General features: G+C 35.5%; 2 protein-coding genes across 12 annotated transcripts; both read left to right on the top strand.

Moving 5' to 3' along the window:
• The first annotated feature begins 353 nt into the window (after positions 1 to 353).
• On the top strand, positions 354 to 12,523 carry LOC120282520 (disease resistance protein RPP8-like). 11 transcript variants are annotated; one of them, XM_039289361.1, is made up of 13 exons: positions 356 to 860; positions 1,010 to 1,144; positions 1,219 to 1,288; positions 1,360 to 1,514; positions 1,597 to 1,702; positions 2,323 to 2,661; positions 3,499 to 3,589; positions 3,852 to 3,944; positions 4,015 to 4,098; positions 8,665 to 8,993; positions 9,641 to 12,047; positions 12,136 to 12,192; positions 12,273 to 12,523. In XM_039289361.1, the coding sequence occupies exons 9-11, from the start codon at positions 4,030 to 4,032 to the stop codon at positions 11,115 to 11,117; spliced, it is 1,875 nt and encodes a 624-aa protein (XP_039145295.1). In that variant the 5' UTR covers positions 356 to 860; positions 1,010 to 1,144; positions 1,219 to 1,288; positions 1,360 to 1,514; positions 1,597 to 1,702; positions 2,323 to 2,661; positions 3,499 to 3,589; positions 3,852 to 3,944; positions 4,015 to 4,029; the 3' UTR covers positions 11,118 to 12,047; positions 12,136 to 12,192; positions 12,273 to 12,523. The 11 variants fall into 11 exon arrangements, with proteins under 11 accessions (XP_039145347.1, XP_039145341.1, XP_039145325.1 ...); XM_039289407.1 differs by having other exon boundaries at positions 355 to 860; positions 3,820 to 3,944; positions 12,136 to 12,523; XM_039289391.1 differs by having other exon boundaries at positions 355 to 860; positions 947 to 1,144; positions 12,136 to 12,523.
• On the top strand, positions 11,310 to 12,205 carry LOC120255407 (probable disease resistance protein RF45). The gene is made up of 2 exons (XM_039263240.1): positions 11,310 to 11,998; positions 12,136 to 12,205. The coding sequence occupies exons 1-2, from the start codon at positions 11,310 to 11,312 to the stop codon at positions 12,203 to 12,205; spliced, it is 759 nt and encodes a 252-aa protein (XP_039119174.1).
• Positions 12,524 to 23,756: the final 11,233 nt, after the last annotated feature.

The following is a 23,756-nucleotide window of genomic DNA, read 5'->3' as shown; positions in this document are numbered from 1 at the left end:
AATCAAATATTGAATGGAGAATCTTTTGTCAAACTAGTCCTAAAAATATTATGTTGACAAGCTGATAGTTATGTTCATTCAGCTCAAAATTGTATAACTGTTTCAGAAAAAAATAAAAGGAAATAAAATTGGCGTATATTTATGATATATATATATATATATATATATATGCCCAAATGGACCCATATAAAGAAAACAATAATGATAAAGAACATTATGCTGATTACCTACATACATACTCTTGCTATAATTGTTTTTCCTTCTTTTTCTGTTGTTCCCAATTGACCATATGAAGCACTACATTATTTAGTGGATATCTTTATTCCTCCTTTCGTTATATAAACTTCTTGATATTCTTTGCTACAAATACAAGCAAGCATCTCTTTAAAGTTTAAAAGAGACATATTGAGATGGTTATGAATATATCATAGATAGACTCTCGCCAAAACCCTAACCCTAATTCCCGGCCCAGCTTCTCCTCCAGCGATAATGAGATTTCACACCAATCTCTTCAACCAAACCTCTTCTCTGACCCTTAACAATTGCGATGATGAAGACGATGATGATGATGAGACCGAAACCCTAATTTCCTCCTCCACCGACTCATCGGACGGCATTAATCTAAGGAAGATGGTGGAGAAATTGATGGTCAAGGAGAGCTTCGCCGTGGTGAAGAGATCCGACGAGATCCATGGCGGAGATGATTGTGGAGAAGTTGTACGAGCCCCTTGCTCTGGAGGAGCTCTTGCATTGCCTTCTCTTTTTCTCACATCACCACCACCGCATCATCATCTCCACCTTCTCCGAGATCTGGGATGCTCTCTTTCTGACCACCACCACTGGCAAGCAACACCCTTGAGGTTCACTATTTTTCTCATCTTTGCTCGTATACTCCCATACTTCTACAAAAATACTATGTTTTAACAATAATAATAGAAGAGGTCAGCATCAGCGCTCAAAGAAGTCCGTGGACTCATTTGCGCATTTTTCTCATCGTCCACGACCACAGGGATGCTGGATATCAATCTCTTTAGGGCCATGAAAGGCTTCGATTCCGAGCCCATCCGCGAGTCTCAGCGCCGCCGTTTCGCCAGTGTCAAGGTCATCAACGAGGTCATCAGCCTTAACAAAGAATGGCGGCAACGTATGCATCCCCCACTTCCTCTCTTCTTAGCTCTGTGGTTAACTCTTCTCATTTTGATCTTGGTGTTTTGGCAGATCAATTCGAGTTGGAGATTCTCAGAAAAGACTTCAATGGAATCAACAAGGGGTTGCACGTCTCAAAATTGTGGGTTTCTTTGTCGTTCTTAGCTGTGATTTGGGGGTAAATAATGTTTTTTGATTGTTTGATTGGTGCAGGTGAAGGAGGATGCGACGGAGATGATAAACAGCACTAATGGAAACAAGAAATTAACTGCAAAGAAGGAGATTGAGATTCAATAGGCGAAGGCTACCTTGATTCTAAGCTCGAGACAATTGGCAATCTTGTGCATGACTCTGGTAGCAATGATGAGGTTCGCCTATGAGCAGACATCTTGCTTTTTACTCTTTTGATGTTTATTGTGTTCTGTGGACATTAATTTAACTGTTTTTCAGGCAAACAATGAAATAGTTCGAGTATGGGGTGATAGACGTATGGAAGACAAGTTGAAGGATCATGTTGATCTTGTCAAGCTTCTTGACATTGCTGATCTTGAGAAAGGTATCTTCAATTGCAGCAAAGTTGTAATTTGACCTAGTTGTTTACACTGTTGACTACGCTTCATTTGGCAACTTAATCTTTTATGCTTAGGTGTTCATTTCAAAACTGCATTCTTATGGCTTTCTACCTTAGTAATTACATTTTATAATGTTATGGCGTGTGTATTTGTTTTTCCTATAATTTGTGCTATTCGATCTGCTACAACTGCACATTGTGATTCATTGGCTTAAGCAACCTATTAGACAGACTTATTTAGAAAAAAAAAAGGATTTTTTGCAGTTAAAGTATGAATTTGTCTTTCGCTTAGTTTCATAAGAAAGACTAGAATTAGGTTCTAGTGAAGGATGAGGATAACTCATATTGGAATCACCAGTTTCTGTATTACCGTGAGGCACTCAAATTAGTGTGTGTGTGTTTTTTTTAAATAATTATATTTTTCATTCATTGGTTTGCAGTAGTCTTTTTAAGAGGAATTATTGGTTGGAGGATAATACAGGAAGCATGCTTATGTTTCATTAGTAAATTGTGTTTCATTTCAATGTCATAATACCTACTGTAGTATTTTAGTAATTCCTATCTTATTGTGTTTCATTAGTAAATTGTGTTTTATTTCATTGCAGGAACAATACCTTTTTTTCCTGTGTTTTGTTTACCTATTGTAGTATTTCAGTAATCCCTATCTTATAAAGGCTGAGGAGGCTGGTGATGTCCCTTCTCTTTTCTATTGTTTTTCCTTTTTCTCATCTGTTTGTAGTTTGTATTATGGCTTTTCAGTATCAAAAAATTTGCTGTATTCTTCTTTCTTGTGGATCGTAAGTTGGTGCTTCTTGTGAAAATGTGATTATCTATTGACTTTCTGTTGCCTCTTGCATGTTTGTTGCTTGTTCATTATGTGCCTGTGGGGGTGGGCGTAGGGTGTGGGGTGTTCCCTCCTATCTTTTCCTTGACTTCTCCCAGATGTATGTTATCCCTTCTTATGTGTGTTTCTATTGCCAGATGATTGTGGAGATGTAGTTTCTGTTACATCTAAGGATTTATTGTTGTTACGTGAATCTGATCTTGTTATCAAATATTATTTATACTGAGTCTTAGGATTTTCTTGGATTTCTTATTAGTGAAGAATAGTTGATGCCCATATAATACTGTATTTTTGCAATATGGACACAATGGTGCACCAACAGACAAGATTAATTGAATTGCATTGGAAGTGGAGATCTAAATAGTATTTCAAATTTTGTTTTCCCCCCATAATCATCTTAACATTTACTTGCACGAAGAAATTTTAAAATTTTTCAAAATTTGATGCTTTTATAGCTAAGAGACATACACGTCTTGCCGACAATTTGATATTGTGCTAGGCAACAGAACAAATATCAGTTGTTATAAATGTATTGCTTCATTTTTTTGGACTTTTATATGTTTATGAGATCTTTTCCTTTTAATACATCTTGGATTATTTTTAATTCATGCCTTTCATTTGTATACATACTGATTATGATTGAAGTTGCCCTGGTGGATTATGGAATTGAATCGTATGTTTCTATGAATTAAGATTTCTTGTTAATAAATATAATCATGAGTCAATTAGAATTAAGAATGAGCTTCTCTACTAGAGCTGGAGATGTACTATTACATGTTTGTATTGATATTTTTGATTGATCAAAAGAATTACAATGAGGTAACTCTTTTCATGGTCATTACTGTTTTTTGATTAGTCACTTTTACGTGGATGAGTTTACTCATTTTTTTGTCTTATTTTTCCCAGGCTAAAGCTTGTTCCTCTGTAAGCATTGCAGGCCTAAAGAACATAAACAAAACTGTTGATGTTTTAGCCTCTAAGCTGTCTTACAGCTATGAACTTTCGAATAGTCTTGCTGAAATTCATGGGTGAGTAAGAAAGACTTTCATTACATGTTTATAAAATTTTTATTTTTTTTAAATAAATATATTTAATAGTTAATTTTGAAAAATGTTTATTAAAAAGGTTTTCCTTCCAACCCAAAATTTTAAAATAATTCTCTAAAGCCCACATTTTTATCAGTTGACCGAACCCTCTAATTTTTAATTTTTTGCATTTTTGCTGTTATCCCTTTTAACCATTCAATTGGAGTATACAGATGCTAAGGAAAGCCTCCTGCAATTTGCGCAGCTCGAGGTTTTCGAATTCAGTGCAACAAGTGTGCTGCCATAGTTCGCCTGCTTCTTGGGGAAATTCTAGAGAGGACTATCTTCATGCAGAAAGGTATGAAGAAGGCATTGACACCCTACTTTGAACTAACTAATGTGAGTTCTTTTCTTTTTATGTGAGGAAGTTGAAGAAGAGGACCATGGAGGCTCTAGAAGTGGTTGCATTTTTTTTTAATTTATCACAACCAAATGACTACAACAAGAATCAGGTACGGTGTGTTGTTTTGATTTTGTTCACTTGGATAAATAAAAGGTGCATTAATAGTGGCGTTGGTTTAACATTTCTTATTTTAAATTTTTTAAGAAAATTAGCTAGAATCACTAGCTTTGGGGTTAATGGTGGTTCTGTGTTCTATTGTTTGATTTTTTTTTTTGTTTCTAAATGTTTTGGTGTATTGGTAGTCAGAGTTTAGATCAAAGTGTTTTGAATAATTTATCTGGTTAACTTTGAATTTTTAGAACAGTGATACTGTACAAATTGAAAAAGATGAACATACACATTAGGTAATAGAGCTGGCCATGTTAGGTGAACCTCTTTAGCATTAACCACTCATTGTTACTACTCAATGTTATGCTTCAATAGACTTTCTACTACTGTCAACAGTCCATACCATGTAAAAGTTTAGTACATATCTAAAGTCCTTTCTAATGATTATTTAAGTGAATTATGTCCAAGTATTTGATAAGATCAGTATTCAGTGGTTTGTGTCATACTTAACAGTGGTGGTAGGATTACTCAAGTTGATTTTTATTTCTTATATTCATATTATTTTCTATATGTTGAGCTCCATAGTGTCCATGTGCACGTCAAGAAGATTGTCCAAGGAAGTTTTAATTCATTCCAAGCACTGTACAAGTCTTTTCTAGAAGAGTATGTACGCATATGAAGGATTGTACAAGTCTTTTCTAGAAGAGTACGCATATGAAGGATTGCTAAAAGTTTATTCTTTTTCTCAGTAGAAAGTATCAATTAAACAGGTTAGTTTTTTTCACTAGACTTCAAATACTGATTATGATTTGGAAACAATTGCATGTTTGGTGCACCCACTGCTATTCAACTCATGAAAACCATTTTCTCATTTGGCTATCTTGGCTTTCCGCTATGGAAGCTAAACACCTGATTTTTATGAAATAGAAGCTTTCAGACAACATATTGTTAGGCCAACTGGGAAAACTGAAGCTTGATATATCACCTTTTTTTTCTTTTTCTTTTTGTCAATGACATATGGATGCACTAATGACTGTGTCCTATTAGTAGGACACTAGTTTGTCTGTGACGAGCTGCCTCTTCACTTCTCTTCCTTCAACAGTATTAGGACTAGTACCCTACGCACCATGCATGCGGGGTTGTTTTATATCCACGCCTTCTTTGTGGAAGCACCCCTGCCATCCAACCATTCGCTTGTCTTTTTCTTCATTCCTTTGTCTCGAATGATTAATAATTAAACTTTAAAAACACAACTTTTATGTTTTAGTAATCATAATTTTTTCTCTAACTAAATGAAAGATTGAGGGATGAATTTTTTTTCACAATAATTATCAAAATGAATGATTTATCTATTTTATTAAAAATATTAACATAAATTATTTGATTATATATATATATATATATATATATATATATATTAAAGGTAACAAACGATTATCTATATCATGCGTTAGTGTGAGTGTCTCTATCACATTTGAGTGTAGGTTTTCACATCTCACAAATGCTCACCACTTCACACGAGATAATTTGTAGCGTTATTGTTATTAATTAATAAATATTATGGAATAAATTCTATTTGATTTAATGTTATTATTATATATTACTTGTTTTTTATTTTTTTTATTTTTTAATTATTTATTGGATATTTATTTATTTATTTATTTATTTATTATCATTTGATGAATGAAGTTAAGAAAGTATTTCAAAAAAAGACTTGCTAATGATTGTTTTATCTAGCACCGAATTCTTTTTATTTAAAGTGTTTGCATCTTCAGCTTATATGAGGTAAGGGTATATATATATGGTTGAAGTATAAACTATTTTATACATGCCCCTGAGTAGCTGCTCCACTTAAAAAACCACGGAACTGATAGCCTCATGTCTCTTTGCCAAAAGGACTTTATGTTTCGTCCTACGAGTTAGAAACCCAGTGATTGTTGGGTCAAGGCCCATTGACTTTTTTTTTTTTACCAGGATGCTGTCAATTACAATGCATTTTCGTGTTTGATGGATCATAGAAAAAATAAACTAATATTATTTTTTTTTAATTTTAAAATATTAAATATCAAACTTATTTTATTAACCTAAAAGATAAAAATTATAGATTATTCAATTTATTATTTTTTTTTTTCAAATACTTACCAGCTCATAACAGCTAGGAATCTGGGATGCCACTTTCAAACTCTTGGACCTCACCTACTCTTTTTTTTTTTTAATATAAATTTTAGTTTTTTTTTCCATTTTTTTAAAATACATCCCAACTCCTTGATGCCAAGCTGATGCCAAGCTGTACTAGTGTTTTTTTTACATAAATTATAGTTTATTTAATTCTTTTCGAATATATCACAGCTTCTTATAGCCGGGATGCCGGATGCCATTGGACCTGCTCTCTTGATAAATGCCCACTTATATTTATCCTTTTTTATAATATAAATTATGATTTTTTAAAGTCAAAGTCAACGTATAGATTTCTTGATCATTGGCATCCAAATTTCAGATCTAAAAAATAAGATAAGCAATTCATGATCCATCAGGGCTTTAGGCCTGATTATGTTCTAGTCTGTTAATATTGATCATATGCGGATAATGTTTCATGTTTATATCCTATTAAGAAAATAAAATTCAAACTTCAACCCATACGAACACATGTGTTAAATTAACTTCTTGTCTATATGTATCTTTAATTTGAATTGTCCATGATTTATAAAGATTGTTGGTTTAATGATTTTTTAATTTATTGGCATAAGTTTTGTGTAAAATGTTTCAATTTTTCTTTTTTTTCTAATAAAATGAGCATGACATAATTCTCAACTAATATTGTTAGATGGAATTAATTTTATAATATCTCATTTGTGAAGAACATGAGTTCTGAGGGGTAAATTTTTCGAGTGGCATCTCAAAGTTTGATGTATATCGGGTTTAGTCTTAGCTTTTCGATTTGTATCGAAAATGAGTACTAAAGACTTTAATTTCATTTCTCAGGGCTTCGGTAATTGGGGGATTTCCGATTGGATTTTTGAGTTACGATGGACGAAAAATCTTTAACTTGGCCCACAGGGTCCATGTCAATCGACTTGGCGGTTCAATTTACTTAACTAATGTGGTGTTTTTGTCACGTGGGATGTCTGCGTTAGCTATTGTAAATTAATGTGGTCTTTTTGTCTCAGATAGGGATGAGTTGATGGCGGTGGCGTGGATCGCAGGCATCCACACAAGCTTTCCGACGTCCAAGTCACCAAAAATCCACTGGAAATCTCCAATTACTCTGTCGTAGAAATAAAATTAAAGCTTGGTGCTCAGTTTTGATCTGAAATCGATAGTTAGTCTTCAGCAATAAAAGCTCAGACGTGCTTCATTGGAAAAATTCTCAGTTACATAAGGGTGTATCTTTTATTAATGGTCACCTTGCTCATTTTAACTTTTTTTTCCCACTATAAATAGTTTTGTTTTCTTTATTTTTAATTATTTATCGGTTATTTATTTATTTATTGTAATTTGATGAACGAAGTTAAGAAAGTACTCCTCTCGTTTAATTTTTTTTATTTATCCATTTATAAAATTTATGAAATATAAAATATTGTTTTTTAATTTAATATTTATATTAAATATAATTTTATAATTTTCAATAAATTATATTTTAAGTGAGAGTAATTTTAAAAAGTTAATATAATTTTTTATAAATTTTACATTGTTAATTAATTTTAACTAATTTTCTTAATCTATATGAAATTGTTAAATTGGACAAATCAGAAGGATCATAGGAGTATTTCACTAAAAAAAAAAAAAAAATGTACTAATATTTTTTTAGTTTATTTGCACAGATTTTTTATTTAAGGTGGATGTGTCCTAGCTTACAAAAGATGATAATGGAGGTCCCTGTGGTTGAAGTATAAACTTTTTTTGATTATGCACATCTCTGGCTCTAACTACTTTCTCCATATAAAAAGAAAAAAAAAACCATTAAACTAATAGTCTCTGACTCTCTGCCAGTGGATGATGCATGGATCCTATTGGAAAAGTCAAACTAATATTATTTTTTTAATTGACAATATTAAATTTATTTTATTAATCTAAAAATAAAAAATTATAGTTTATTCAATTTTTTATTTTTTTCCCAAAATGTCCCCAGCTCATTACAGCTTACCTTGCTGACTGTATTTTTTTTTTAAAAAAATATAAATGATAGTTTAAAAAATAGTTCCCAGCTCATTACAGCTGGGATGCCGCTATCAAACTCGTGGATCTTATCGACTGTATTTTTTAATATAAATTTTAGTTTATTTGGAAGGTTGCAAACTTATATAATTAAATATAAATTCTATTTTGTATATATATATGATATAATTTTTAAATAATTTTTAAATTTATTTTTTTTAGTTTTTTATTTTAAATTATAATTTTTTTAGTCTCTATTATGTTTTAAAAGACCATATCAGTCATTTTTTTTATGATTTAAAATTAAATATTGTACTCCTACTCCCCCTTCATAAATTTATGGCTGGGATGCTGGCATTTATACCAACCTAGCTTCTCCCCCTTCATAAATATATCCGCAACTTTCCTGAAGGAGAAGAAGAAGGAGGACAGGGACAAATCAATGGCTGAGGCTGCAGTGGGTTTTGTAGTCCGGAAACTAGGTGAACTGTTAGCTCAAGAAGCCATCAATTTATATGGAGTGAGAGGCGAAGTGGAGTGGTTGAAAAGAGAACTGGGGAGAATGCAGTGCTTCTTAAAGGATGCAGATGCAAAGAAGAAGAAGGGTGATGATGAAAGGGTCAAGCACTGGGTCACAGAGATGAGAGACCTTGCTTTTGATGCTGAGGACGCTATTGACACTTTCATGTATTCCAAGCTCCGAAGACCAGAGAGGGATGGCTGCATTGCCTTCATTGAGAGGTATGTTTTACAAACACCAATTTATTTACATGAAAATGAGCACTTTTCTTATGTGTTTTTTAGAAATACTTCTATGAAAAACACCAATTTTATAGCTTTGAAAAAAAAATTACTTATTTTCTGAATTCAACACTTAAAATTAAAACATATATATATATACACACACACACACACACACGCAAGGGTATGCTTTTTATTTCTTTAGTCAAAGATTTTTAGGTGAAAAAAGTTAAATCTAACCTGGTTTTATAGATCTAATTTTAGTATTTAGATTGACTTATAAAAAATGTATAACTAGTGAAATTGTTTTTTTCAAAATTTGTTAGGTTGGTGTTTTTAGAATAGACTTTTCATAGAGTTTTGAACCTGGATACTGGGTTATTTATCTTGGATGAAAATGTTTTGCTAGACTCGCATATGGTACATGATGACCTATTCTCAATTTCTTTCCCACATTCTCATGAGTTTTTAATCTAAGCTTAAATTAACTAAAATTAATTGAAAGTTTAGGATGAGTAAGATGAATATTTCAAACTTTGGAGTCCTTGAATTTTTCTAAATTATTTGATCAAATGAAATTCAACTATAGATGCATTAAAAAAAATTGGAGCAGATCGGTATAAGAAATAACTATGATTTTTCTCCAGGTTTGTATTTATATTTGATGAATTGGTCAGTAGACACAAGGTTCATGTGGATGTTAAGGGGATAAAAGCTAAGTTGCACGAGTTATCTGAAAGTAGAGATGTATATGGCATTTCTAATATAGGTGAAACAATTGGCACAACTAGTCAATCTAGAAGTCAAAATGTGATCCCTATATTGCCCCAACTGAGTGATGACATTGATATGGTTGGCTTTGATGATGAGAAGAAAAAGATTGTGCATGAGTTGGTTGACATAAACAATGCAAATCGGTCAGTGATCTCTATGGTGGGTATGGGTGGTTTGGGAAAGACCACTCTTGCTAAATCTGTTTATAATGATTTTGAAGTCAAGAGAAGTTTTGATATATTTGCATGGGTAATCATATCTCAAGAATATACCATCCATGAGGTTTTAAAGAGAATCAAATCAGAAGTTTCAGCAACTCCATTAGCTGACACAATCCAAGACCTCTCGGTTGCTATTTCTGAAAAATTGAAGAAAGGCAAGTACTTGATCGTTCTTGATGATGTTTGGAAAGAAGATGCATGGACTGAATTACTAAAGGTATTTCCAGATGTTAATAATGGAAGCAGAGTTATTATCACCACTCGCTTCTTAAATGTTGCTAAGATTGCAGATCCTACCATCCAACCTCATGAATTGCGTTTGTTAAATATAAAAGAGAGCAAGGAATTGTTTCTTCGCAAGGTCTTCCCAAGACAAAATACTGAAACATGTTGTTCTGACGACTTACTTGATTCTGCTCATCAGCTTGTTAAGAGGTGTGGAGGTCTACCACTAGCACTAGTAGTTCTTGGAGGTCTTGTCTCAACTAAGCCACAAACTAAAGATGCATGGCAGAAAGTTGTTGAGAGCATGAAAAGGCAATTTGTGAAAGGTGGAGATAAGTGTTTGGAAATACTTGCATTGAGTTATAATGATTTGCCACATTATTTGAAATCATGTTTTCTTTATTTTGGTTGCTTCGGAGAGGACATGAATATTCCTTCAAAAACAGTAATTAGATTGTGGTCAGCAGAAGGTTTCTTACCAACAGAAAATGGTAAAACCATAGAAGAATCTGGATTTGATTGTCTGGTGGAGTTGGCACAACGATGTTTAATTCAAGTTACCGAGCATGAATATGATGATGGTGTAAAATATTGTCAAATCCATGATCTTTTGCGTGACATGTGCATTTCAGAAGCCAAAGATAACAGATTTCTTGAAATCTACCAGAATGACACTGTTGATCGTGCGACAATGCCAAATGCAGCCCGACGACTGATCATATTTAATGAGATTAAGACTCTAAACTATTCTAACTCAAAGTTGCGGGGTCTATTCTACAGCCTTGGATCTTATCAACGTCTGGATTTCGCAGCTCTGAATGGACAGCTTGGCAAATTTAAATTATTAAGAGTGCTTTATGTGAATAAGTTGGTTATATCAGAATTCCCAAGTGAAATCAAATAATTAATTCATTTAAGATATCTTGAGTTGCATGTTGGGCGTCTGAAGGAAGTTCCATCATGGATTGGTGATCTCCGCAATCTCCAAACTTTTATTATACATGGATTTTCTGAAAAGATACCAGATTCACTCTGGACAATTGCTAATCTCAGGCATGTTTATCTAGAAGGTACATCAACGGGTGTTCCTCTAAATATGGGAAATGATGTACCAAAGAATTTGCAAACTTTAGTTGGGTTAAATGCTGGACAATGGATAGAGAATTCACTTCCAAAGCTCGCAAACCTATTTGAATTGAGCATTAATGAAGTCCCTAATAAGCATGTGGATGCCCTAGCTTCATCACTCCAGAATTTGGGTCGTCTTGCCTCCTTTTCTATAATTAATTATCCTTATAATGAAAATGCAATTCGTTTGGACAACATCATTACAGCCTTTTCCAATCAACACTGCCTCAAGAAATTGTATCTTAAAGGATGTTTAAAAAGTGAACATCTTCCGGATAATGATGTATTTCCTCAACAACTAGTGGAACTATATCTGTCATATGTTGGATTGAAGCAAGACCCAATGGCAACACTAGAGAAGCTGACATGTCTCAAACATCTACGACTCGATCGTGCATATAGAGGCAAAAAGATGAAATGTTCAGCAACAGGTTTCCCACAACTGTTATCCTTGAGAATTTCGTGTCTTGATAAACTTGAGAAGTGGAAGATTGAGGAGAACGCAATGTCATGCCTCAAGTTTTTGGGGATCTACGATTGTTGTGGGTTGAAGATGATTCCAGAAGGACTGAAGAATGTGCCACTTCGTCAATTGAAATTATCAGATATGTCTGAAGTATTGGTGACTAGGATTAAGGAGAATACAGGAGAAGACTGGTACAAAATACAACATGTGCCCAACATCTCCATTAAATAATAATATTAAGTGAGTTCCTTTAATTTGGTATAACTTTTGATTTCTACTATTACATTTCCATTTAATCTTTAAATTAACTCTCATCTTGATATTTCAGGATAAAGAAATTGCTGAAGAAATTGATGAAGAAATCGCTAATTCCTTTAATTATTTGGTATAACTTTTGATTTCTACTATTACATTTCCATTTAATAGTAAAAAGCAAAAAAATACATACATGGATTATTTGTATAGGGTTGTGTCAATGAGGAGTGCTTTTGGACTTCAAAGGAGCTCCATATGAAGTTAGCAACCAAGGAAGCATACATGAAGTTTCTTATATATGAACTCTACTTAAATAATTGATGTTTGTGTGGATGTCGCTTATTTTATTCATGTAATGTTATTTGAGTTTGGTACTTTGTGGTTATATGCCCAAACATTTATGTGTGTATTTGTGATTTTATTTTGCAACGTAATTGGATTTGGTACTATGCCATTTTATATCTATTTAAGTGTGTGACAATGCATCCAGCTATTATTATTATGACAATTTATAATTATTGTTTCCTTAAATTCTAATTCTAATACCATGATTTACGTTTTTTTAGCAATGTATAATATGAGTAATGCTATATGGGGCGAAGCAATCACACGACCCAGCCACACGAATGACGTGGCTGGGTCACATGGCTGCTTCTCTCTCTAAATTCACTTTTAATTTTTTTATTTTAAAAAAATTAAAATTGAAGATAAAATGAAATCTTGAGATCTTTAATGCTCTCTCTCTCCCTCTTGTGTCTCTCTCTCCACCAATCCCACCACCTGATCGCCGCTCACCTCTACTCTCTCTCCTATACCATCGGCGCCATTTCCTCTCTCTTTCTCGTGTCTGGTTGCCACTCTCTTGGACAAAGGCTCCAGTCTGCCACTCCCCTCTCCTCTCTCCTGCACCACTGCTAGTGCCCTCGATCCCGGCACTCGCCTCCTCTCTGGCTCCCGGTGACTCGCCACCTTGAAATCGGTATAGAGGGAGCTGGTCAGGAGTCGAAAAAATCCGAGTAACTAGGGCACACAAGATTTTATTTTATTTTCACCTTTAAATTTTTTAAAATCAAGATTTCATTTTATCTTCAATTTTAATTTTTTTAAAATAAAAAAATTAAAAGTGAATTTAGAGAGAGAAGCAGCCACGTGACCCAGCCACGTCATTCGTGTGGCTGGGTCGTGTGATTGCTTCGCCCCATATAGCATTACTCGTATAATATATGATGTTGTCTAATATTAGAATTAACACAATGTGATAATTTTTCCCAATTAACTCTCATTTCAAATTTTCCAATGCAATAATGAATGTTGAAAAGGTGATAATTTTCATTCATTCATCTCAAAATTTTATAATCTGTTTCATAAAATTAAATTTCTATTTATTACAAAATTGGCAAATATAACAAAGGGTTACATCTATGAGTATGAGTGACATTTAATTTTGTGGAAAATATATATAAATTCATATAAAACAAAATAAAGAGCGTCGTTCACTCATTGTCAAGCATGGGAGATTTGATATGCTTAACCAATTAATTATACTAAAATCAAAATATATATTTTTGAAGGTAAATAAGATGTTTTTCATCACGGTATATATATAATTATTAATACCATCGTCACATATCATCTAGGTAGTTAGACCTGGTCCGGGTATTGACCCAACCAAGCCCAGGGGTCAGGAGTCCATGGATTCCAACAGATCGAACCGAGATTGAACTGAGATTAATAATAAAATATTATAAAAATATATTATAATAATTAATAATGAGCAAATATAATATTGAAACCATAATTATAATATAAAAACAAGCACTTATATTTGATAATCAAATTGATAAATGGATATTTATACATTAGTGTTTTCTAATTATGACATTTATTTTCTCAGTTTTGGAATTAGTTATCGATTTAATATATTGATATGTAATTGTTGAACCTCTCTTTATGATATTTATTTATTTGTTTGTTTGTTTTGTTAGAATAGATAATAAATTATACTTAATAATTCTTATCTATATAAGATAAATTTTATCTATAAATTTTATAGAGATTTTGCTTCTTTTTTTTCAAAAAAAGGAATGAGTCGATAGGAATGGTCACATGCTCTCATTATTCGAACATAATTGTACACATGCTTTTGTGAGTCGTGACTGTTGGGGAGCCCGGGGTATACAACACACAGCGGACAAAACCTGGCAGTCAACACTATTCACCCCTTTGGATCAAACGACAAGCAAATACACAATTCTCATTCAAAAACCAATATACATCATTTTTCAGGAAGAATCCTTGTGGGAAAAACTCCTCACTACAAAGAGAAACCACAAGGACCTAGAGTGTTCAATTGGTATGGGAAGTGCTACGGGTGTTCTTCTTCTCCCTTAAGCTACAACCTAGCTTAATCCGCTAATCAATGCATACAAATATACAATAAGCCTCTCTTGAGCAAATAAGAACACACAACAAGATGATAAACAACTTGCCCTAGCAACCATCCCACCTTCTTGCAACCCCTAGCTTTAGGGTTTACAAGAATGAAGAAGAAGAGTACAAATATACCTTCACTTCTTCTTCTTTGAGCTCACAAGCTCGGATCCGAAGCTCTAGGATGTCTTCAAGGCTTCCCTTTGATGGATGTTGAAGCCCCTAGCCCGTAACCCTCTCCCTTTCTTTTTCTCTCAAGAAACCTCAAGAATGCCCTATTCATCGAAGAGAGAACGAAGAGTTAAGTAACTCATTCGGGATGCTACGATGAGTCCATACGGTCACCATGCGGGCCGCATAGAGCCCGTGAGGTTTTACTGACCATTCTCGAAATTCTCTCATCGCTACAGAATATTATCGCAGTACATCCTGCTACAGAGACTAGCGTAAATCAAAAATTCCAGTGAGCCTCACGGTCTCCATGCGGGCCGCATGGAGCCCGTGAGGTTTACAGCCATTCTCTGCATCCCCGTTGCTACAGTATTCCTGCACAAACTCAATATTGAGTTATACATCTATCTTAGAGCTTCAAACAGGGCTGGACACCTCACAATCTCCCCCTCCAGCCCTACTACGAGGGAGATACATCACACAACCTGCTCACAAGTCATTCATCTTGGTCGGGGAGTTCATCCCGGCCAAGCTTTTGCACAATTGTAACTTATCCTTAGAAGTTACTTTTGTCAACATATCGGCGATGTTCACATCCGTGTGGACCTTCTTCAATTGTAATTCAAGATCCTGAATTGCTATCCGCAACCAATGGTAACGGACATCAATATGCTTTGTCCGTGCATGGTACATAGTGTTCTTGCTCAAATCAAGAGCACTTTGGCTATCACAAAACACCACATACTCTTCTTGCTTCACTCCCAATTCAAGAAGAAACCTTTTCATCCATAGCATCTCCTTGCTAGCTTCAGTAGCTGCAATATACTCAGCTTCTGTAGTCGACAAGGCTACACACTTCTGCAATTTAGACTGCCATGAAACAGCTTCCCCTGCAAAAGTAAACACATACCCTGATGTAGACTTCCTACCATCAAGATCACCTGCCATGTCAGAATCTGTGAACCCTTCTAGAACTGGTTTTGAAGACCCAAAGCACAAGCACATATCTGATGTACCCCCAACCTCCCCATGTCACCGGCAGAAAAGCATGGGGAGGTTCTGCAAAGTGATGATGGAATGCGGTGATTATCAAATCAAGTCTTATCGGAGTTCCGTGACCTGCGAGCTCGTATAGACGAGCTTGAACGTGAAGATGCGAAGCAGCAAAGGTCTGACTCATCGTCACCGCCTCGGGATTCAGTCCCCCCTGTGAAGGTAACTGAGATCAAGCGGCCCCCTTCGTTAGGACCGTCCCATAGTTCTGGCGTTAGGTTGAAGAGGGTTGCACGACTTCGGAAAAGCAATTCTACGCAGTACAATATGAAGTATACGGGAGAGGCAGACATCCCTGTACCATATGATGAAGACAATACGGAGGATGTTCAAGTCCCACCAGCAGATACTCAGGAAGAAGAGCCACAAGCTGCATCACAGGTCCCTTCTTCTGATCTGTCCGTCCGTAGTGACGAAATTCCCGTTCCTAAAGACGGAATAGAAGAGACAGAAGCTGCATCACAGGCCATGGATGAAACTCCGCCTGATGTCCCGCCTCCTGAAGCCGCAGCAGCCACCAAGATCATAGTCGAGACCGAAGATGGTCCCCAAAAACGTGTTACACGACGCATGGCTATGCAAGACAAACATCAAAATAGTCCATCTCCGAAAGAAGTTCCACCAAAACGAGCCCCAGCGAAGAAGACACCGCCTAAACGGGTTCCGCCAAAGAGACCCCCACCGAGAAAGGCTAAACCAAGGAGAGCTACAAGGAGTAAGGGCCCAGCACAGAAGAACAAACATGCTGAAAAGGTTTCCATCTCGAATGAAGACTCCGGAAATGATGAGGCAGCATTACGCGCTGTAGACGCACTACTTCAATCCCTGAACTCTTTGAGAAAGGAAAAACTGCAAAAGCGCTGTTCGCGATGGTCATATATAAGCCTCAACAAGAAGGGCAGCCGTACTTCGAGGATCAAAAGGAGGATGACACTGTCTTCATACCACAGAAGAAGTCCTACTCGGGTTGGGGAAGGCTCAAACAATTTGAAAAGGCAGCACTCACCATCTTCCTGAACACACGTGTCGATAGGTACTATTTCGTGTGTATATTATATGTTTTATTGGATATATTTACAGTTTAATGTGTATATATTTTCTTTCGTGTGTGTGTATTTACATTACTGTGTATATATTTTATTTGGTGTGCATGTATTTGATTTTGTGTGTATAAATATTGCTACCTGTGCGTATACATATTTATGTTCAGTTGTGTGTTTCTTCTGTGCAGGTCTGTCATCTTGAGGGATGATACCGACCACGGGTATACCACCCATGCCCATCTGTTCATCTTCCTTGATGGGAAAAAAAATATCCACGATGATGTATCGGATGCCCTTGTACTCATGCTCCGTGCTGAATTGCTAACAAATCCTTTGGTATTCAAGAGACGTGGCATTATCACACGGCCCTTGGCTATTGCTATGCAGAAATTGTAATTCCCTGCGGAACAGGCAGTGTACATGACGGAAGATGTCATATACGGGCACCAAACAGCTGACATTATACTTATGCCAATCCTACTTCATGGTCATTACCATTTGCTCGTTTTGGACAATGAGAAGCATAAGTACATGCACTACTCCTCAGTTACCTCCGACATTTATGATTCTGACGCCGTGGACATGGTTAGTGCCAACAATATCTTATAGAAATATAATATGGTTTCCTATGCCTTCTATATTTAGTGACTAAAAGGGTTCATTAAACTATTCAGCGGGATCTTTTCGAACTATGCCTGGAGGTCAACACTAAAAGTAATCCATTTCGAGACCTTCCACTTGAGCATGTACGGGATTGCCCCCAGCAGGCACCTGGCACTGTTTATTGCCCGGTCTATTGCATGCGGTATATGGAGCAGCTTCTTAACATGGAAGAATTGGCCATATTACAATCGGACGTCCAAATCCTCCGGCTCCGATATGTCGCCCGTATACTTCTCGACGCGATGAAGAGGAAAATTATACCAAGCACTAGTGCGAAGAATGACACCGATGGTGAGAAGAATGCGGCCGGGGAGAAGGACAGCCAAGTTTCCCAGGAAATAGAAAGTGAGGACGCCGCCGGAGAGAAGGAGGCCAGTGGGGAGAAGGACAAGGACAGCCAAGGTGAGGAGGCCGCTACCGAGGAGAAGAACGCCGAGGACGCTTTTGTCGGAGAAAAGAACAGCAAAGGTGATAAAGACGCCGACGACGTGAAGGACGCTGAGACTGCGAAGGAGGCCACCACGAAGGAGAACGATGCAGGTGAGAAGGACACCGTCAATGATGCAGAGGACGGCAATGAAGACAAGAACACCATCACGGTCAAGGAAGACAACAACGAATCCACTACTGAAGATGCTACCCTTTATGAAGTGAGGGACGACAAAAAGGTGTAAAGTTCTGGGAAAAAAAACATGAACAATTACGCAATTGAATATGAGATCCTGCGTTTGTAATGCATAACTTTGTTTGTAATTGAAAGTTAGTACATATACCACCAACAGATAACCATAGATTACAGATTTAATACATAGCAAATAATATAATATACACAGTAACGTAAAACTATACACAGGAAAATGAATTCTACAAACAACAAATAGAAAACATACACAGTAAATAAGGTTTTATACACACAAACGGGAGAATAACACAGCTAAATAAAAATGTCATAAAAGTTGTACTTCCGAACATGTGAAAGCAAAATCAAATGTCATAAGCTAGCGTGAGGTTTACAATGGTCAGTCCGCTATAACTGCATTGCATGATCGCCGGTTATGCCCAGCCTCGTGGCACCGGCTACAATGTAATTAACGGAAATCGAAGGCTTGTGACTCTATCCGCTTCCTTCTAGGACGTCCTGGCCATTTCTTTGATATTGGTGGCCGAAGTCCTAGTGGACGGTTGTCGTCTGATGGCTTGTCACCATCGGGAACAGGGGATATTGGATTTACATACGCCAGACGATACCATTCCACTGTGAAGTAATCCGCAACATAAGAATGGACATTCGTGTCTGTTTGCATAATCGCTACACATGCATGCTTGCACTGTAGGCCATGTACTTCCCACCTTCTACATGAATAGCTACGAGACTGGAGGCTGACAGCATTGTTGTTATTGTTAATGACTTCGTACGTGTCATCAGTAGAACGACCAACCCTAAGGAAACGACTTTCATCAACGATTTGCTCAACCTTTTTTCATATTTCAGGACAAAGGTGTGTATCCTAGTTGTTGCATTGTTCACGTCTTTCGGCTAACATATTCATAAGTTTAAACCTGCAAAACGATAGTTGCAGAGGAAATTTATTATATACACAGAAATATTTATTAGATACACAAATAATAATTATATACACAGGAAATTTAATATATACAAATGAAACATGGATTTATACACATTAATACTAATAGTTTACACACGAAACAAAATATTTACACACGATACCTGTAGAATACACGTAAATGCTAATATAGTTCACGGAAACACATGACAACATCTGGTACATGACTGGTGACTAACCTGATAGAGTCAACCATGCTTGTTACTGGTAGATGTTGTGTCTCTTTAATCCAAGCGTTGAAGGACTCTGCCACGTTCGAATACATCTCGCACCATCGTATTCTTTTAAATAAATAGTTCGACTGATAGACATGCAAGTTCATGAACTGCATCATCAAACTCTTTGGAAGTGTATACATACACAATTTTGACGATTAATACCCAGCATTGCATTCGCAAAGCTTTACCGAGGCTAGAGTTGGTCTTCATGAAGTTTGCCTCCAAATGTCGTAGGCAATAACCATGTGGTGATGAGGGGCAGACTCGCGCGATGGCATTGACCAAGCCTTAGATCGATCTGATATGAATGTTATAATTTTATCATAGATATCTTTACCGGATAAGGCCTCCCCAAGAGTAGCAAGAAACCAAGTCTAGTTCTCATTAGTTTCATTGTTAACGATATCAAATGCTACATGGAATAGGCCTTTCATTACCATATTTGGCTGTAGCCCCTAATAGAATCACGCCATACTTGGCTAGCAAATGGGTTCCATCAATAAAAAGTAATGGCCTGCACCCGTGCTTGAACCCCAATAAACAAGCCCCGAATGAAAAACAAAAGCACGCTTAAACCACTCGCCATCATTTTCAATGGTTACAACGCTACCGGGATTTGTTGCGGATACTTTATCTGCGTACCATAGAAGCAAATCATAGCTACTAACCTCGCTACCGTGGATCGCTGACCTCGCAACCTCCTTTCCCATCCAAAGGCGCTTGTATGGAAGACAAACACCGTGGTGTTTCTTTCTATATGTCTTTCTGTATGTCAACAGCTCTGTATAATAGTGTTTCTTTTAATTTTTGCATGACACGTTCGGAAACCCACTTTTTGCTTGCTTTTGGATGGGCTGTCGTACCAATTCCTTCACCACAATTGTGAGTTTCTTGCATTGTCTTCAGCCGGAATGCACCATGAATTCCCTCTTTAGAAGCATGCACTAGTGATGCGGGCCGTATTGAGGAGATGGCATGCGCGTTCATGCGGAAGTGGGACTCGAAGTAATAAGGGTATTTTAGTAATTCGTTGGGCGGTGGAGTTTTTGGGTTTCTTGGGCCTAGTCTGATGGGAAACGGACCAACGGACACAAGTCGCAGCAAACTCGTGAGTCATGCATGATTTCGGCCAAATTCCATCGTTTAGGCCTCGAAAACCCTGATTTTGTTATTTTTAGTAATAATTGATTTCGCTATTCCTTTGGCTAGAAATCTCTGATTTGTAAGCCGTTTATGACGTTAGCATTTATTTTGCTAACTCTTTTATTTCTTGCCGGTATTTGAAAATTTACCATTTTTGGTATATTTTCGAATTATCTCCGTTTTAGGATTATTTTCATATCTTTAATTTTTCCTATTTAATGTAAGCTGATGGGCGAGAGTAGGATCAGTTTTTTTGTAATAGTTATTCTCTTGAGTAATAAAATTTACTCTCTTTTTTTTCCAATTCCTGTCTATCTTTGATCAACAGGTTTTGAAGACTTGTACTGGGTATTCGTGCGCGAATCAACAGTTCGAGTATACCGCTGCATCAACTAGCCATTGGCATTCCTTAGCAGCGCACCTTACAGTCACCCGAAGTTTGTCGTTTTTTATAAATGTAAAGTCAAACTTTTTTCTTATAGCAATGCTTCGCAGGCAATCTTTAAAGTGGTCTGCATTCTCAAACCATTGCCCTACTTGTATAGTGGAACCATTATGGGTATCGGTATACCCGGCAATATTGCACGCCCCATAAGAATTATGTTAGGAGAGAAAATTGTTGCCATTGGGGTTGACGATGTCTGACAACGACTCTTTGCGGTAAAAAAATATACACAATCAAAAGTATGCACAGGAAACGTATAGTATACACAAAAAAAACATATAGTATACACAGTAAACATATAGTATACACATGAACCAAAAAGTAGACATAGGAAATATATATTATACACGGGGAATCAAAATAAGATACAAGAATCTTATATTATACACAGCAAACATTTTTAATACAGTAAAATATACTAATACACATGATATATTAACAAAGGAACACATAAACGATAAGTAACCAACAAAATCAGTGATTGTAGTATTACAATGGGATCAAGGAGGCCGAGTTTCCAACTGCAGAGACACTGACATCCTCGATGATGATGTCCACGACAAATTTATTGAAACTATGGTATATATGACACATACGTTGAAAATTAGCGTCATACTTAATGGGGCAAAGCGTTTTGTATGCATCAAGCGTTACGAACTTTACTTTCACTTCAGAAACATCTACGGCCCAGCGAGCACATATCTCACCCTTGACTGACTCCCACAAACTTAAAATGGTGAATTGAAGCACACGTCCTTCACCTTTGTATCGCGCCACGGCGGAAAATGTTTTCATTGTTACTGACGCCTGCATGGAATTCCAAAAATGACAAAAGTGATTAAGCTTCATATATTACAGATGTAAAAGCGTGCTTAATTGGACTTAACAATAAGAAGAAGAAGAAGAAGAAGAAGAAAACAAGATGACCAAGATGATGAGAAGATAATGAAGACGAAGGTTAACAAGATGAAGTTGATGAAGAGCAGATGAAAAAAATGATGTAAAAGAAGGACAACAACATGAACAAGACGAAGAAGAAGAACAACAAGAAGAGGAAGAAGAAGATGCCGAAGATAAAGAAGAAGAAGAACAACAACAACAGCAGCTTACGTATAAATATCTTCACTCCAAGCGGCTAACTAAACAAGGTGAGAGACGAAGTTGAAGCTTCGACAACCAGACCAAGATGAAGAAGCACAACTTGAAGAACAATGGCAACATTGAGAAGGAGTGAAGTATCACCTTTTCTCTGAAAAGGAAGCTGCATTGGATTGCTTGGCCATACTTTGCATTAAATGTGATGTGACTTTGAGGGAAATTTTTTTTTTTTATCATCTCACATGGTTACATGGGCATGTGAGCCATTTTACCTCCACTTAACTGACGGAATTAACATCAAGGGCTGAAACAAACATGGCTAAAAAAAAGAAGGATCTAATGGGAAATGAAATTGTCAGAGGGACTCCAGTGGAAGTTTGAAACAGTACAGGGACTTTTAGATAATCTTCCCTTATTTATTTATTATAATTTGATGAGCGACGTTAAGAAAATACTCCCTCTCGTTTATTATTGTCTTTTTTATTTGTCTATTTATAAAATTTATGAAGTATTAAATATTATTTTTTTTAAATTTAATCTTTATATTAAATGTAATTCTATAACTTCAAAAAAGTCATTTTCAACTGCGCATTTCATTAAATCATATTTTAAGTGAATGTAATTTTCAACGATTAATATAATTTTTTTATAAATTTGACATTGTCAATTAGTTTTAATCGATTTTCTTAATCTATATGAATTAGTTAAATTGAACAAGTAAAAAAATGAGAGGAAGTAATTCCTAAAAAAATTATGCTAATAATTTTTTTAGACTATTTGCACCAAATTTTTCGCATGAAGTGTTTGTCTTAGCCTACAAAGGATGATGATCAGCCTACATGGGATTGAAGTATAAACTTTCTCCTTATGCACGCCTCTTATATCTAGTTTCTCCACTTCAAAAAAAACCATCAAACTAATACCTCATGTGTGATGCTGGGATCTTAAAAAAAAACCAAACTAATATGAATTTTTTAATTAAAATAATAAATATTAAACTTATTTTCATAATTTAAACATAAAAAATTAAATTTTATTCAATTTTTTTATTTTTTTTCCCAAATATTCCCTAGCTCATTCATTACAGCTTACCATACTGACTGTATTTTTTTAAATATAAATTGTAGTTTAAAAAATAGTTCCCAGATCATTGCAGCTGGGATGACACTATTAAACCTGTATAAATTCTATTTTGTATATATATATATATATATATATATATATATATAATTCCTAGCTACTTGTGTTTTTTTTGAATAATTAGGGGACTAAAGGGCCATTTCAAAATAATAGAGAGACTAAATTAGATATTATATCTTAATTTTTTATTTATAAAAAATGCCACATTAGACTCACGGACGGAAAATCAGATGGCGTTAGGGGGACTAAAATGACACTTTGGGTATAATATAGGTACTAAACTGGGCATTATATTAAAAAAAATCATGTAAATACCATGTATAGTATTTTTTCGTATTTTGAAAAATAATTTAAAAAATACATATTTAAGTAAATATTTTAAAAAAAGATAATTTTTTTATTTAAAAAGCCCGCATGAAAACGTCTTGAGATCCTCGAGATCAGCAACGGCGTGTTGCGCGTTATTGATGTGACAACACTGGATGCCGTCACCTTCCGGTAATCGGTAGAGAGAGGATGTATAATCCATTTCCTAATTAATGGATCTTGGACAAATCAAACTAATATAATTAAACTATATATATTCTATTAATTTAAAAATATAAAATTGTACTCCTACTCGATCCCTTTCATAAATTTATCAGCAACTTTCCTGTAGAAGGAGA

This window comes from Dioscorea cayenensis, chromosome 3 (assembly GCF_009730915.1).
Source record: "Dioscorea cayenensis subsp. rotundata cultivar TDr96_F1 chromosome 3, TDr96_F1_v2_PseudoChromosome.rev07_lg8_w22 25.fasta, whole genome shotgun sequence".
NCBI lineage: Eukaryota > Viridiplantae > Streptophyta > Magnoliopsida > Dioscoreales > Dioscoreaceae > Dioscorea > Dioscorea cayenensis.
This window is presented reverse-complemented; position numbering and strand designations above follow the sequence as displayed.

Coding starts and splice junctions, on each gene's coding strand:
- LOC120282520 (XM_039289355.1), top strand. CDS start 4,030: ATGGAGGCTCTAGAAGTGGTTGCATTTTTTTTTAATTTATCACAACCA. Junction 4,099..8,664: donor ATGACTACAACAAGAATCAG/GTACGGTGTGTT, acceptor ACTTTCCTGAAG/GAGAAGAAGAAGGAGGACAG. Junction 8,994..9,640: donor TGCATTGCCTTCATTGAGAG/GTATGTTTTACA, acceptor ATTTTTCTCCAG/GTTTGTATTTATATTTGATG.
- LOC120255407 (XM_039263240.1), top strand. CDS start 11,310: ATGGGAAATGATGTACCAAAGAATTTGCAAACTTTAGTTGGGTTAAAT. Junction 11,999..12,135: donor GAGAATACAGGAGAAGACTG/GTACAAAATACA, acceptor TTGATATTTCAG/GATAAAGAAATTGCTGAAGA.